The 14,908-nt window shown below is 51.4% G+C and overlaps 2 protein-coding genes across 5 annotated transcripts in view; one reads left to right on the top strand and one right to left on the bottom strand.

The window, feature by feature from the left end:
* Positions 1-4,783, bottom strand: part of CEP41 (centrosomal protein 41) — a 14,193-nt gene extending 9,410 nt beyond the window's left edge. The window contains exons 1-3 of the mRNA XM_063323750.1: positions 4,650-4,783; positions 3,577-3,640; positions 2,480-2,527 (exon numbers count right to left, since the gene is read on the bottom strand). Of these exons, the coding sequence (XP_063179820.1) occupies positions 2,480-2,527; positions 3,577-3,640; positions 4,650-4,682 (145 nt within the window). The 5' untranslated portion in view covers positions 4,683-4,783. The remainder of the gene's footprint in view (positions 1-2,479; positions 2,528-3,576; positions 3,641-4,649) is intronic.
* A 118-nt stretch (positions 4,784-4,901) lies between these two features.
* On the top strand, positions 4,902-14,766 carry MEST (mesoderm specific transcript). Of its 4 annotated transcripts, XM_063323746.1 has the most exons (13): positions 4,902-5,006; positions 6,811-6,965; positions 7,558-7,637; positions 8,069-8,146; positions 8,566-8,702; positions 9,048-9,106; positions 9,363-9,403; positions 9,802-9,872; positions 10,445-10,546; positions 12,296-12,372; positions 12,910-12,973; positions 13,440-13,602; positions 14,305-14,766. In XM_063323746.1, the coding sequence occupies exons 2-12, from the start codon at positions 6,812-6,814 to the stop codon at positions 13,555-13,557; spliced, it is 981 nt and encodes a 326-aa protein (XP_063179816.1). In that variant the 5' UTR covers positions 4,902-5,006; position 6,811; the 3' UTR covers positions 13,558-13,602; positions 14,305-14,766. The 4 variants fall into 4 exon arrangements, with proteins under 4 accessions (XP_063179816.1, XP_063179815.1, XP_063179817.1 ...); XM_063323745.1 differs by having other exon boundaries at positions 13,440-14,766; XM_063323749.1 differs by having other exon boundaries at positions 4,937-5,002; positions 13,440-14,766.
* The last annotated feature ends 142 nt before the right edge of the window (positions 14,767-14,908 follow it).

Below are 14,908 nucleotides of genomic sequence, written 5' to 3'. Positions count from 1 at the left end.
AACTTTCACCTCTGGGTTTTTTTATTCCTATCCTTTCCCTCTTAAATACACTTCCTGCAGAGGTAGTCCAATTAATTTTCAGCATTTTTTCAACACACAGTTTCCAAATTCAACATTATACCCTACATAATGTTTATTAAGCTGCAAAGCGATGTCCATTTGCAACTAAACAATTTGTCTTAGAAAGAAGGAGCCCATCCAAAATACCCCAGTGCACTGCAGTGTGCACTATGCATGTCAAACCATGGGTCTGAAGTACAAGACCTGCGTATATACTAGACTTCAGAATGTCAATTAACTTGAAAATGACCCTTGTGGTTCTTGCAAAACCACCTGGTTTCAAGCCTGAAGTTCAACTTGCTAAAGCCTCCCTTTATAACTCAGAAATATCAGCAACAATTATCTTTTTTTACAGCCCATCTCATCTGCCTGACACAAACCCCATGTGTAGCCCATGTCCAAATGATTAAAACTCCCCAGCCATGGACAGAAAGAGCCCTTCAGTCATGCAAAGCGCAGGAAATAAATTTAATTTAGAAGGACAAATAAAAGCAGCAAAGCTTATGAAGTGCTGGACATATACATAAACACTGACAAAGCAGAACTGTTGTCAGAGTGCTTATACAAAACAGCTGCTGGATGGTTTCCTCCCACCAAGGACTATTTATCCCAGAACAAACCTTTATGACCTAGATCTTGCCTTTACCACCCAAAACTACGTCTGTCAACAAGAAAATAAACACAAACCAACAACAAAACCACAAAATTGTTATTCAAAGCCCGACCTGGATCACACCAATGTGAATGCTTGCGTGAGCCTCCCAGCAGTTACCAGAAAATTCAGAAGTGCTGCTTCCGACTACAAAAGCAACACGACGTACCCGGTTCTGTCCTGGAAGGTCCATTCGGATTTTCTGACATCTTTTGCTTCAGTGAACTGGTCTGAAGCTGTAATTTTTGCGTATTCAAGGAGATGCTCCTCAGAGCTTCGGAAATGAGTGAAGGCAACACCAGAGAAAAGGAAGAGACTTGGTGTCTCTCCTCAAGTCAATCCTCCAAAGCACAAATCATCATGGTTCCAGCTCTCTTACCGTTTTTGATTCCACAGCGGGCTCGCAGTATTAAGTCCCACTCTCTCACATTACACAAGAGACAGAGAGTTGACTGTGCTGGGTATTTAAAATTGCGTCCAAACGGTGTCATCTAACCATGAGAAATCAATGGAGAGAAGTTTCTAAACTGCCTGGGAACACAAGGTGTCTATTCAGCCCAAATATAATGAGAAAGTTTCTACCGGACTCCAGAACCACGATTAAACAAAAGAACTCCTACCTGAAACGAAATCAGATTCACAGCAGAGATTGAAAACCAACTAGACCCATAGAACAAGATTTTCAGCGCAGATAAAAAGTGATGGCAATCCAGTATTAAGCACTGAAATCTCAGCCTGTCAACACAGGATTTTGGAAAGCAAGGTCATTTCTCTTTTGATTTTCCCCAAAGACCCATGGTGTTTAAAAAACACAATACCAACAAACAAATGAGCAACAAAGGACCATTTTGCCCGAAGCCAAGCACAAATATATTCACGTGACAGATTAGTGACCTCCCTTATAATCTCAATGTTACCATCTTAGAGGAATACAGTACGTGGGTCTAAGAACTAAACCTGAACGTTCAAAATCCTAATTAATCCTCCGATTATTCTTTCACATCAATAAATGCAGCTTTTAGGTTTAATAGCTTTCGTGGCTGTGTGAAAATAATCTGGACAGTAGCTGAAAATAAAGTAGTAAAACATTAGCTTTGTTAGTAAGAATTTTTAAAGTGCCTGTTTTCAGCAGAAAACCAGACTGAAATAAAAATCAGTTCGGCTTTCATTAGCTTGAACAACACAAAGTCTTCGAAACATCAATGCTGTTCTGGTAAACAATGTTATTCTGGTAAATTCAATGCGTTACGCAGGGATGAGCCTATCTCTTTCCAGTCTTGGAGCATTCTAACAGAATTCTGTTACAATTATACAAAAGTAAAAGATCTCGAGCTCAATTATTTTGTTACCTAAAAGTGCACTAAAGTCTCAAAAGCACAGACTGAGTCTTCCCAGACAAGTCTAGTCTAGTTTTCTTAATCCAGAGAACTTCTGCCTGCCTGGTTTCCATTCAATAACAAAATTTGCACAAAGAATTTGGAAAGACTCCTAGACCTGCCTGCCTGGCATCTTGAGTTAAACCTGTAAAGCACTGTGAGAAACAGAAATAAGGCGCAAGACAAAGTGGAGTGTGCCCAGCAAAGAATCAAGGTAGAAGCATCTTTGTAGCCTACTGCTGCATGTTTCTGCAGTTCGTTCCTGCAAACGGCTGTGGGAATCCTCAGAGTGGAGATTCGCAAGCCTGGGATTCAAACCAGCTCCTCTACGCTCTCTCAGTTTTGAACTAACCCACCACAAGCTATGTTCTACTCCTCTCCAGATACTCACTTCTTTTGATCTCTTCCAGCTTCTCAGTGTATTTTGTCAAACTGTTTCCTGTACCAGAAAAAAAAAAAAAAAAAATCAGTTTGTTACAAGTTTTTTATTAGTGGTTTTCTCCAGCACTACTAGGGCTTGAATTTTATCTTTTCGAAGGAAAAGATCAGACTACAATAACAAGTGTTCATTGCAGATCCTCTTTCACCATGACAATGCCAGGCAGACATAAATTAAGAAGTACCATAATTTTCTTCTTAGTGCTTTTTTTCTTGCAAGGATGGCCCAGCTAAATAGGACTTGCTGGACCGCAGCTGCCAACAGTCTCTAGGAACAGGCAGTGCCCTGTAGCTTAAAGCCTCTGTACTGGAGAGGGGAAGTCACTGTAAATGTTCATGACCAGAAAGAGCTCAAATCTCCTCAATATCCTCCCAGCACTATTTCAGTTCTTCCACAGAATGCACCCGAGTCTTATTTTACAGGATTTTCAAAGGGTACAGAAGTGTCCACACCCTGCTAGTCAGAATAGCGATATTCACAAAAACCCAGCCTCATAACACCCTTCCCATTTACAAGTTCCACACCAAGCCCTCTCTATCCAAAAGGGTAAGTTGTTTTGATGATGGTTTGGAGAACAAAGTCATTGCCTTCAGAAAGTCACTACCTAGAACTCGGGACATTACAGAGTCCATATGTTACAGCCCTCTCTTTACAGAGCTGAAACCAGGACCTTGGTATTCAAATCCTGCCTCCAACACATGGCTCCAAGTGCAACTGTGGCCATGCCGTCCCTTCCCCAATGTTTTTGTGTAGATACTATAGGCAGGTGATACCGGATAAAATTCAAACGCTTCAACAACAACAAAAAAATCCCCAAAGACACTCCCCAAATAATTATCTTGACCAACACCCTTGTCAAGATATTAGTTTATACAAGAAAAGCCCCCACACAGAAACTCCAAGACCAGTAATTTCTATGGGAACGGTCACAAGCTGCACAGTCTCTGGGGTACAACAGCTCAGGACAGAGACAGTTAAGACATTCAGCATATTTTTGTATACTCCTACAACCACGTTTGGTGTTTTCACCCTACAACAATTTCACTTACCAGTATCAAGGCGGGTTTTTATATGTTGGTATCTGGGATTCTGAGGAATGCGCCTGGTTAAATACTGTTTTAAAAAGGAAAAGATAAGAGGAAGTAAATATATAGCCATGTATTTTTTTTAAAGGCAAAAAAAATCCTTAACAGAAAAGGCAATTTCAAGAGCTCTCAGATATAGCAAAAAGACGAGCGAGACCACAGGCAACCTCTCAGGCAGAAAGACAGACCTCCGAATCACAGAATGGCAGGGGTTAGAAGGGACCTTTGGAGATCACCCAGTCCAACTCCCCTGCCAGAGCAGGGTCACCCAGAGCAGGTGGCACAGGAACGCGTCCAGGCAGGTTTGGAATGTCTCCAGAGATGGAGACTCCACCACCTCTCTGGGCAGCCTGTGCCGGGCTCTGCCACCCTCACAGCAAAGAAGTTCCTCCTCATGTTCAGATGGAATTTCCCGTGTTCCAGTTTGTGCCCATTGCCCCTTGTCCTGTCGCTGGGCACCATGGAGAAGAGTCTGGCCCCACCCTCTTGCCCCCCGCCCTTTAGCTATTGATGAGCATTGATGAGATCCCCTCTCAGTCTGCTCTTCTCCAGGCTGAACAGCCCCAGGGCTCTCAGCCTTTCCTCAGCACAGAGATGCTCCAGTCCCCTCATCATCTTTGTAGCCTCCACTGGACTCTCTCCAGTAGCTCCCTGTCTTTCTTGAACTGGGGAGCCAAGAACTGGATACAACTGGAATCTCCAACTCGATGTTAAATCGCTGCCAAACCACCGCTTTAAAGCATCAAAGGGAGGATTTCTCTCCCTTTCTCCCGCCACCCGTAACTCGCCCGGCTCGGGGGGCCGCAGGAAACCATCCCCCCGAGCCCCGAGTTACGCCCCCAGAGGGTGCGCCGGCCCACTGAGACCCCTGAGAGCCCCCCCAGACCCTTGGGCACCCCACCGAATCGTTCCACACCCTCAGCAGCCTGGGGATCCTGCGCCCCAAGGGCTGCCCCCTCAAGAGAGGAGGCCGCCGCCGTTCGGCAGCCCGGGTCCCCCCGGCTCCCGACGGCGAGGTGCAGGGCCCCCGGTCCCACCTCCGGGTCCCCGACACTCCTCCTGCTCGACATCTCGCTACCGCCACGGCACCGCTCCCTCACTCCACTCCGTCCACCCGCCGTCCTGTTCTGCCGTCCCACCCCGCAACAACCCTCGCTCCGATTGGCCGCCCGCCGCGCCCGCGGCCAATCAGAGGCCGCCTCAGGGGCGCGAGGTCGGCTAACGGCCCTAAACCGTCGCCGGGCAACGAGAGGGGACGCCGCGGCCGCACGCGCCGTGACGCGCGGGAAGCGGGGCGGAGGGGGCGGGGCCTGCGGGCGGCGCATGCGCGGGGCGGGGCGCTGGCCCCGTCCTCGGAGCGCCGTGCCGGCGCGCGGCCGAGGCACCTGAGGCAGGTGAGGCGCGCGCGATCCCCCCCTTCCGCGCCCGCGCCACGGGGCCCCGCCGCGCGCGGAGGCTCCGCCCACCGCCGCCGGAGGGGGGGGGGGGGGGGCGGGGACTGACCCCCTCCGAGAGGGGGCGCGGGGAGGGGGCGTGGTCTGTGGTCTGGTACCCCCGGTGGGCGGGACCTACGGGGCGGGGTTTCTCCACGGGGGCGTGGTCTTATTGATATGGGGCGGGGCTTAGGCCACTCCCTCCCGCCTCAGCACCCCGCGTGGGGCTGCACACGCCCCCAGACCCCCGTGGGGCCCACGTCCCCCCTCACACCCCCACGGGACCCACATCCCCCCTCAGACCCCCACGGGCTGCACACCCTCTCAGACCCCCATGGGGCCCACGTCTCCCCTCAGACCCCCTGTGGAACCCACATTCCCCCTTCAGACCCCCATGGGTCCCACGTCCCCCCCTTAGACCCCCATGGGTCCCACGTCTCCCCTCAGACCCCCTGTGGAACCCACATTCCCCCTTCAGACCCCCATGGGTCCCACGTCCCCCCCTTAGACCCCCATGGGTCCCACGTTCCCCACTTAGACCCCCATGGGTCCCATGTTCCCCCCTCAGACTCCCTGTGGAGCTCACATTTCCCCCTCAGACCCCCAATGGAGCCCACATCGCCCCTTAGACCTCTTATGGGGCTCATGTCCCTCCTCAGACCCCCATGCGACTCACGTCCCCCACTTAGACTCCCACGGGTTCCACATTCCCCACTCAGATGCCCCTGGGCCGCACATCTCCTGTCAGACCCCCGTGGGGCCCGTGTCTCCCCTCAGACCCCTAATGGGGCTGTACACCCCCTCAGCCCCTCTATGGAGCCCACATCCCCCCCTCAGCCCTCTTATGGGGCCCACATTCTCTGTCAGACCCCCATGGGATTCACATCCCTCCTCAGACATCTTATGGGGCCCATGTTACCCCTCAGACTCCCTGTGGAGCCCACAACCCCCTCAGACCCCCAGTGGAGTCCATGTCACCGTCAGCCCTCCTATGGGGCCCACATCCCCCCTCAGACCCCCAAGAGGGCTGCACATCTCAAACCCCCCTGTGGAGCCCATGTCCTCCCTCAGACCCCCAGTGAGGCTCATGTCCCTCCTCAGACCTCCCATGGGACCCACGTCCCGCCTCAGCCCTCTTATGGGGCCCACATCCCCCCTCAGACCCCCTTGGGGCCCACATCCCCCCTCAGACCCCCAACAGGGCTGCACATCTCCTCAAACCCCCTGTGAAGCCCATGTCCCCCCTCAGATGTCTGGTGGGATCATGCACCCCCTTAACCCCCTTATGGGGCCCATGTCCTCCCTCAGACCCCTTATGGGGCCCACATCCATCCCTCAGACCCCCAATGGGCCCCACATCCCCCCTCAGACCCCCCTTTACTGCAGAGACCACTTTCTGCCATGGACCTGCCACCCCAGGGATGTGCAGGGAATGGGGATGTGGGGGTTTTGGAGACTTGGAGGTGGGTTATGGGGACATGGGGGTTGTTGGGGACATGGCAGTAGGTTTTGGGGACGTGGGGGTTACTGGGGACGTAGTGGTGGGTTATGGGGACGTGGGAGTTATTTGGGACCTGGTGGTGGGTTAGGGGGATGTGGGGGTTATTGGGGACATGGTGGTGGGTTATGGGGACATGGGAGTTATTTGGGACCTGGTGGTGGGTTAGGGGGACGTGGGGGTTACTGGGGACATGGTGGTGGGTTACGGGGACGTGGGGGTTGTGGGGCAAATCCTGGTAGACGGACACCTCACTCTGTCCCGCAGGATGAAGGAGTGGTGGGTGCAGGTGGGGCTGCTGAGCGTGCCCCTCCTCGCTGTCTACCTGCACATCCCGCCCCCCAAGCTCTCCCCAGCTCTGCTCTCCTGGAGGTCCTCCGGAGGCTACTTCACCTACAAGGACCAGAACATCTTCTACAGAGGTGACGGGGCTGCGCCAAGCCCTGGGGACACCTCGTTTGTCCTGGCGGGGAGCGGGGCTGGGGGCTCTGTGGCCCCAGGGATGTTCCCAAGGCCAGGCAGGGTGATGGCAAATCCCTCCCAAAGCGTAACGGCTTTAAGGGGAGCTGCTGTGCAGATCCAGGTGCAGTGTGGCTGTTCATTATCAAAATGTTTTAATTGGGTGAAGCCATGAAGTTCATGTGCAGCATTAGCAATACCTTGGTGTTCATGGGGAAAGATCCGAAGAGCCTCCGAGGGGTCACAGCAAGGAAAAGCCTTTTTGCTGGAGCAGTTGTTACCAGTTGTAGAAACTTTGGGGCAGCTGCAATTAATTTGTGCTAAATAAAACCCCGGTTTGCATCAAGTAGCTGGTGCTGGTGGCTGTGGTGACTCATCTGGCTGGGTTTCCGAAACCACGCTGGCACTGGGAAGCTGTGGTGCGAGTCAAATCCATGCTTGGTTTTGAGGGAGCACAGGGAGAGGTAACACCGCGCCGCTGGCTGGGCTCCCAGCGGGAGAGGAGGAAATTAGGGGGTAAAAAGCTGACCCTCAGGTGCCCCATTCCGTCCCCAGATTCGACCGGCGCTGTCGGCAGCTCCGACATTGTTGTCCTCCTGCATGGCTTCCCAACCTCCAGCTACGACTGGTGCAAGGTGAGGGGAGCGAGCGCGTGGCGGGGGTGGGATGCTGACAGCAAACCCCGAGGTTTCTCCTGGTGACAAGGTGGTGCTCAGCCTGGGGTGGGTGATGCTCCGGAGGAATTTCTGCTGGGGGTACCACCGCGGTCCGGGATATCAGCCTCTCCCGACGCCTTGCACAGAACCCAAGCTCTTTTCACATTGCCCTTTCCCACATTCCAGCCCAAAGCGAGAGGAAAAGACCCGCAACTATTTATTGGGGTTTTTTTTGGGACGGTCTTGCTGTTTGTTGGGAAATTTCACCCTCCTGTGGTTTTCTTGGAGCTGGAAGTTGCTGTCTTGCGGAGTGGAGGGCAGCATTGCCATCCGTGTTTGCGCATCGCTCCAGTATTTTCCTCTCTCCATTCCCATCAACTGTTTTTTTAACACATTTCTCCTCTTTCCAGATCTGGGAAGGGCTGACCCAGCGGTTTCACCGGGTGATTGCTCTGGATTTTGTAGGATTCGGTTTCAGTGACAAGCCTGTAAGTAGCCTGCGAGGAGGACTTGTGCTGTTGCTTTTGGCCCAGAGGTCGTTCTGCCGTACCAGCATCCCCGCAAAACTGGTGTTTACAGTCGTTTCTTCACCTGTTTACATCTGGAAAAGGAATAAGACATTATAATAGCAGAAGGGATGGGGAAGGTGTGTGGTGGAGATTGGCTCTGTCACCGTCTTACCTTTACTTGTGTTTGATGTGACTCCAAAGCACACCTTGACCCTTTTGGGGCAAAGGCAGTGCTCCTGTCGCCTTGTGGATGTAGCTGCTGGCCCAGGACATCCCGACTGCTCTGCTTGGGGTCACAAACTGCTGGTCTCCACCCCATATTCCTCCATTCAGGTGTTTGTGGGCTCATGGAGGGGGTCAGGCTCTCACTGCGGCTTCTCTTGTGCTTTGTTTCACAGAGGCCCCATCGCTACTCCATCTTCGAGCAAGCCAGCATCGTTGAGGGGCTGGTGCGTCACCTCGGCCTTCACCACCAGAGGATTAATCTCCTGTCCCACGATTATGGGGATACGGTTGCACAGGAGCTGCTCCACAGGTCAGTGCAATCACTGCTGCTCTGTCTGCTCATTGTTGTCCCCATCAAGATGATTTCCAGCAGATAAGCGGAAGAATGTAGCACAGAACCCCCTTCCCCCTGTACCTACAGCCGTAACGAAGGCTGGGAGGCTTCAGGGCACATCCATGGTAGGCATATCTGAGGTTCCCATCCATCAGTTCCCGGCTGGTAGGATGTTTAACTTCCCTCCTGAGTTCCTTCTTATCAAACTGGGGACAACAGAGGAGCAGAGATGATCTGACACTGTTAATTTGACCTGCTGATCGGTCACTTGGAGCCTGGAGAAGTCAAGTTGTATTTCACCTTCTTCTCTTCTGTCCCCAGGTATGAGAACAATAAAACTGGAAGCATCTTGATCAACAGCCTCTGTTTATCCAATGGAGGTAAGGTTTGCCCAGCTGGGTGGGCTGGAAGGGATGGGATCCATGGAATGGGGTGGCCTTCCCATCTCTATCACCCAAGGGAAAGCATCATTCAAACCTCAAGCAAATAGCAATTAAGGTGCTGTAATTAATGAGGAGTGTCCATCCTCGGGCTGCCTGTGCCACCTTTCATGGCACCGTGGAGAAGGGGAGAGACTGGGAGATGCGGAGCAAAACACTTGTAACGTTACAACTCTGTTCTCTGACATCCTTCCAGGGATTTTCCCCGAAACGCACTACCCCCGGTTCATCCAGAAGGTGAGCTGCCACCCCCTCTAGTCGTGCTGAGTGGCTTCTCAAGCAGGAATCTGACTCTGTGTGTTTGGGATTTTACCTGGCTCAGACGCCCGCTGCTTTTCCCACTTTGGTAATGGCACCTGAGCTGCTCGCAGGCATCGTTAGAGGCGATGGGGAGAGGCAGGGGCTGTCGGGATGCGGCTCACCTCATCTGAACATCCCGGCTAATTGCCCTTTGAAGCACCGATGTCTTGCTGTCGAGAGCTCACGTACATCTCAGATTAACGAGGGTTGTGGCTGAGCTGGGAAACTGCTGCGATATGGGGATTTTTCCTGGGGTAAAAGCCCTCAGGGGAGGCAGGATTTATCCATCTGTACGATACCGAGTGGTGCTGTCTCCTTTTTCTCTTCTGCCCAAGATCCTCAAGGATGGGGGTTTGCTGTCCCCAGTCATCATGCGGCTGATGAACTTCTTTTTCTTCTCCAGGGGGTGAGTCGGGTCCCCGTGCTGCTGGGCACAGTCCGTATGGGGGATGTGAGCCAAGCAGGGAAGGGGTGAACGTAGGAATTAGTGTAGCGGGTATTTGGCAGATGAGCGGATCTCCCGGCACTGTCCCAGGAGAGATTGCCCCTGCATTTGAATGACCTTGGTCCTCTAGGCCATTCCCTCCCCAACGTCGCCAAAGCACTTCAGCCTAATAATAAACCACGCAGCTTTTCACTACGCTGAAATCCTTCTCTTGCACGTGTGACAGAGGCAATGAAAACCGTAATCGAACTCTGCACGTGGTGCGCAATCAGATATATATTCTTACCAGATGTTGCAAAACTTTTTTTTTTTTTCCTTCCATTTAAAATCCCATTAGTCTGGCTGCTAAATCCAACACTGGGTGCCTTTGGGGGACAACTTGCAGTGCTGCACTTGCACCCACGTGTTTTTCAGTGGAAGTACTCAACTATTTTTTTTTTTTTTGCCCTTGGCTAGTTTTCGAGTCATACATTAACATGGCTCCTGCCGTGCTGCTCTGAACTCTTTTTTTTTTTTTTTTTTTTTTTTTAAAGGCTCGGGGCAGTCTTCGGGCCCTACACGCAGCCTTCGCCAGCAGAGTACTGGGACATGTGGACGGCAGTGCGGACCAACGACGGCAATCTCGTCGTTGACAGGTAGGTCGCTGTTAATTGCTGCATGAGCTTCATTTTACACCCACGGCGTCGCTCTGTTTGCAGGCAGATCCATGCCATGGCTCGGAGGTTACTGGAGCTCAGCCACATCCCTGGACACTGGCTCCTCAGAGCCTCCAGCTCCTCCTGTTGCAGTCTGGAATCATCATTGCACCCCAAAAAAGAGCTGGGGTGTGATGTAGGAGCAGGGATTCTTCCTGGGATGATGCAAGGCAGATAAATGGAGTCTGGAGTCAGGAGGATCTAAGCCTGCACATGGTGGGAGAAGGACAATGCTGGAGCTGTACAATGTGGTGGTTTTTTTCTTCTTTGGAAATGACGGGCTTCAATTTGTGGGGTTTTGTTAACCACTGGAGTTAAATGCAGTTTTCTCCAGTTTGGGATTTTTGGAAGGACCTTGGGCTTCTGGTTGTGAGTTGAGTATCTCCATTCAGCGCGGCCTGTGCGTGTCCTTCTCCCCCAGCGTGGAAAATCCTCTCTCCTCCTGCTGGGGACAATCTCTGGATAAATCAAAGCAGGGACCAAATAGCTCAGCCCCTCCAAAGGGCGCTCGCTAACTGCCTCTTATAACGAGGGATACTTGCCCAAGCCCAGCAATGGATACACGTCTGACACACCGTCCACTCGGCAAATCCCATCGTGGCAAATTCTTGCAACATCACCTTTGTCAGCAGCACAGCCGTGATGAGAAGCTCAGTGCCAAAATATCTCCGGCCCCTTAAAAGTCGCACGTCAAGAGTATCAGTATGTTTATTTAGCATAGCTTCCCATCCTTGGAAGGCTTTTTATAACCCAACTGACTTGAAGCTGCTGTTTAAATTGTGAGCCTCAGCCCCCAAGAGCTGTGCCGGAGCAAGGAGTCGCCCTGAGTTGCTGGCTGGGGTGACGAGACAGGCTGAGGAGCCTTTAACAGTTCAGATTTTCACTGTAAGACCTGACCAGTGCAATTTATCTTCTCCTGCATTCCTCCACGCTCGGTAGTTCAGTGTTGACTCCTCTTCTGCAGGGCACTGAAATGGTCTCAGAGCTGCTGCACCACTGGTGAGCCGAGCATGGGAGAGCTGAGATGGTGCTGCCTCTGCATGGGCTTTGATTTCTGCCCTGTTCTGTAGGATCTGACTGCAAACACGCTTTCTGCTCTGCCACCCGAGCAAGTGTGGAGTTTACTAAAGGGGCTTGGGAGCAACCAACCTTTCGGTGCTCGTTTGCTGGTTGGCTGCAGCCCGCTGTGACCAACTGCACCGGCTGGCACAAGGATTATGATGATTCACCCCCTTTTACAACCCAGTGGCATTTGACTGGGAGCAGAGGACCAAAACTTGCTTCCATCTCAGCTGGGAAAGATTCAAACCTCATCCTCCCACCTCCCCAGATCATGGGCTGTTTCGCCCTTCCTGAATGAACCTGGGTTGTCCTGCAGCAGGACTCTGGACTCCGCACTGAGGCACAGAGCTGGCAGGGGTGAGACCTGGAGTCAGCGTCCCAACCTCATTTGCACTTTTATTTGCTGACTATCCAAATAAAATAAAAAAAAACAACAAACTTGGGCAGTTCACTAAGCTCACAGATGATCAGCAGGCTGATTTCTGTCTTGCTGCTGCCCTAGGAGGCTGTATGTGGGAGATGCAGATTCCACCTCATTGCACAGGCGTGCGTTGCTCCGAGAGCAATCTCCAGGCTGTGCAGCACCTCGAGGCAGCGTCCGCTGCGTAACAACAGGTTTCTCTTCAGTATTTTGCAGTACATAAACCAGAGAAAGAAGCACAGAGACCGTTGGGTTGGGGCTTTGATGTCCACCTCTGTCCCACGTGAGTAGGAATCAGTTTTCCTTGATTTACTGGCTGGGATGTTGGGAATCGCCCCCCTCACCTGCAGGCACTGGAGTGTGGTGCTGGCTCCTTCCACTAATCACTGGAGCCTCTTGTTATTCTGAGGAGGACAACGTGGCTCAAATCTGGTTTGTGCAGGGGGTAGTGTCACAAGCTCCAGTTTAAGGCTTGGTTACAGGGGGGAGCTGTGAGCTTCTTAAGGTAAGAGGAAAAAGTTTGTTCCACTGAGCAGAGGTAACTTTCCTTTAGGGGCTGGTCCACAGCCTCCAGTTTCTCCAGCTGCTGCCCCAGGGAAGCCGAAGTGTCACGGCAAGGTTTGATGTTTGCCGAAGGAGGTTTGGAGGCTGAACTTGACCCCAGGGTAGAGAAGCCCTTTTGGCAGCTGGTTTGCTCAGTGTTGTGCTGAAAGCTTCCCAAGCTCCGTGCTAGGGAAGGACGTGTCTGCACCAGACCTCCTTGGCTTGATTTAGGGATGTCCTTGGGTATAAAAGCTCTGTCTGTGCTTCTCTCTTACAGTGCATCTAATCTATGGGCCCCTGGACCCTGTGAATCCGCACCCAGAGTTTCTTCAGCTTTACAAGTAAGATAACACCCACCATAAAGTGGGAATACACAACTGGGGTTTCATTTCGAGGGAGATTTTGTCTCAGACTTTCCCTACAATTCCCTGTTTTTAATTCCCACCTGTGACCTGCACAGCCAGGTGATTCAGTCGGAACCTTCTGCAGTTTGGAAATTGGCTTCCCCATTTTAGGCATCCAAGTCACAAGTCTGAGACAAATCAATCATGCATTTTAAAACCACATCAGACAGAGGCAAGATTTAGTGCCTGAGGTAGTCTTCTCCTCCAAATTACTTGAGGTAAATCCAGCACTTGGAAGAGCGATCAACTGTAGCTGCTACAGGGTTTTTTTTGTGCCAAAACCATGTTATGGGGAGAATCTCAACTGTGCAAGAGGGTGTTGTCCTCCTCACCGGTAACATCTGGCTGGCTGCACACCAAGCTGCAGTTCCTGTGCTTAAGCCTTGCTGCATTCTTCCAACAGGAAGGTGCTTCCCATGTCCACAGTGTCTGTGCTGGATGACCACATCAGCCACTATCCACAGCTGGAGGATCCGACAGGCTTCCTGAACGCATACCTGAACTTCATCAACTCCTTCTGAGCTGGTGCAGCTCAGTTCTCGCTGTTTACGAATCAGGCTTTGGGGGTAGGAAGAAACCTTGATTTTTATCTCCAGATCTAACATTTTGCACTAACACCCTAATATTTGGCTGCAAAATTGCTGCCTTTATGCAATTAAATCCTTTGAGCACCAGAAAAGATTAGCCTGCAGGGAGGCACGGACAAAACTGTTAAACCTCAGTACAGTTACAGGATGCCCGCAGCTCTTCCAGCTCTGCGCTCACCTTGCTTCTTGCCTGGCCTGTCTCTGAATTTAGAGCCAGGGGGGCTCAAGGGAGAAGAGGGGCACCTGAGGGGAGGCGGAGCATGTACACCAGTCCAAGAGTCCTTACTTGCCTTCACTGCTAGGCTACGCTGCGCGACACGGGTAGACAGGACCACTAGCAGCCAAGGGTTGATGCGCGTATTCCCAAGATGGATGTTGGTTTGTTCTTTGAGTTGCTGCACAGGCAGCTTAAATTATATCCTTCTGCTAAGTGTTCTAACACCTGGCCAGCTTGTCAGGACCGAAGAATTTGAAACTGAGCTTGCCTATGCTAAATACAGCAGGAGAGCTGGATATGTAATCCGCCAAAATACAGGCAACGATGCTCTGCTGTATCTGCACCCATAAAGGGGCAATTAGGCACTGTAATGTCTTCAGTAATCTCTTTGTAATGGCCAGTTACCCAAAGGGAAGCTCTAAACCTTAAGTTTTTACCACATCCCTTGTTTCTCTGATTTTCAGTTCAACAAGCAGAGCCACTCACTGACACTACACCCTTGGGACTGTCTCAGGAGCTTCCCTGAAGCTTGGCTGTAGCACGCAGTTCTACTAGGGCAGGCTCGTACCCGTTTCACTACAGCAAGCCCAATATGCAGCACTGGCACTAGCAAAAGCCAAGGCGTTCTTCTGAGCAATAGCTATTTCAGCCCCAGGGAGCTGGGACAGGTGTTTCAATTACCATGAAAACAGTATTTCTTCCTTCCTCACCCTGACTTGATAACGAAAAGAAACAATTCATCAGCAGAGAGACGCAGAACTTCCCTCACAAGGAAGTCACCACAAGGTCTCTCGAGCCTGCACTGTTGTCTGGTATTACATGACTAAGGATCAGAGAACTGAATATGCCTTGATAAGTGAAGTTTTATCTCTTTCTCTCTCTATACATTGATTTTTCTGTGTGGAACAGAGGAGACAATCATCATGAAATCATAAGTTTGCAGGTTGGAAGACTCTGCAGGGTTTTGTGTGGTTTTTAACTGCTTATGTTTGAAATTTAATAGCTTCCCTTTAGGAATAAGGGTTTTTTTGCTGAGTAAACAGCCATTATAGGCTACTTTTTCTGTAC

Source organism: Chroicocephalus ridibundus, chromosome 1 (assembly GCF_963924245.1).
Source record: "Chroicocephalus ridibundus chromosome 1, bChrRid1.1, whole genome shotgun sequence".
Classification (NCBI taxonomy): Eukaryota; Metazoa; Chordata; class Aves; order Charadriiformes; family Laridae; genus Chroicocephalus; species Chroicocephalus ridibundus.
This window is presented reverse-complemented; position numbering and strand designations above follow the sequence as displayed.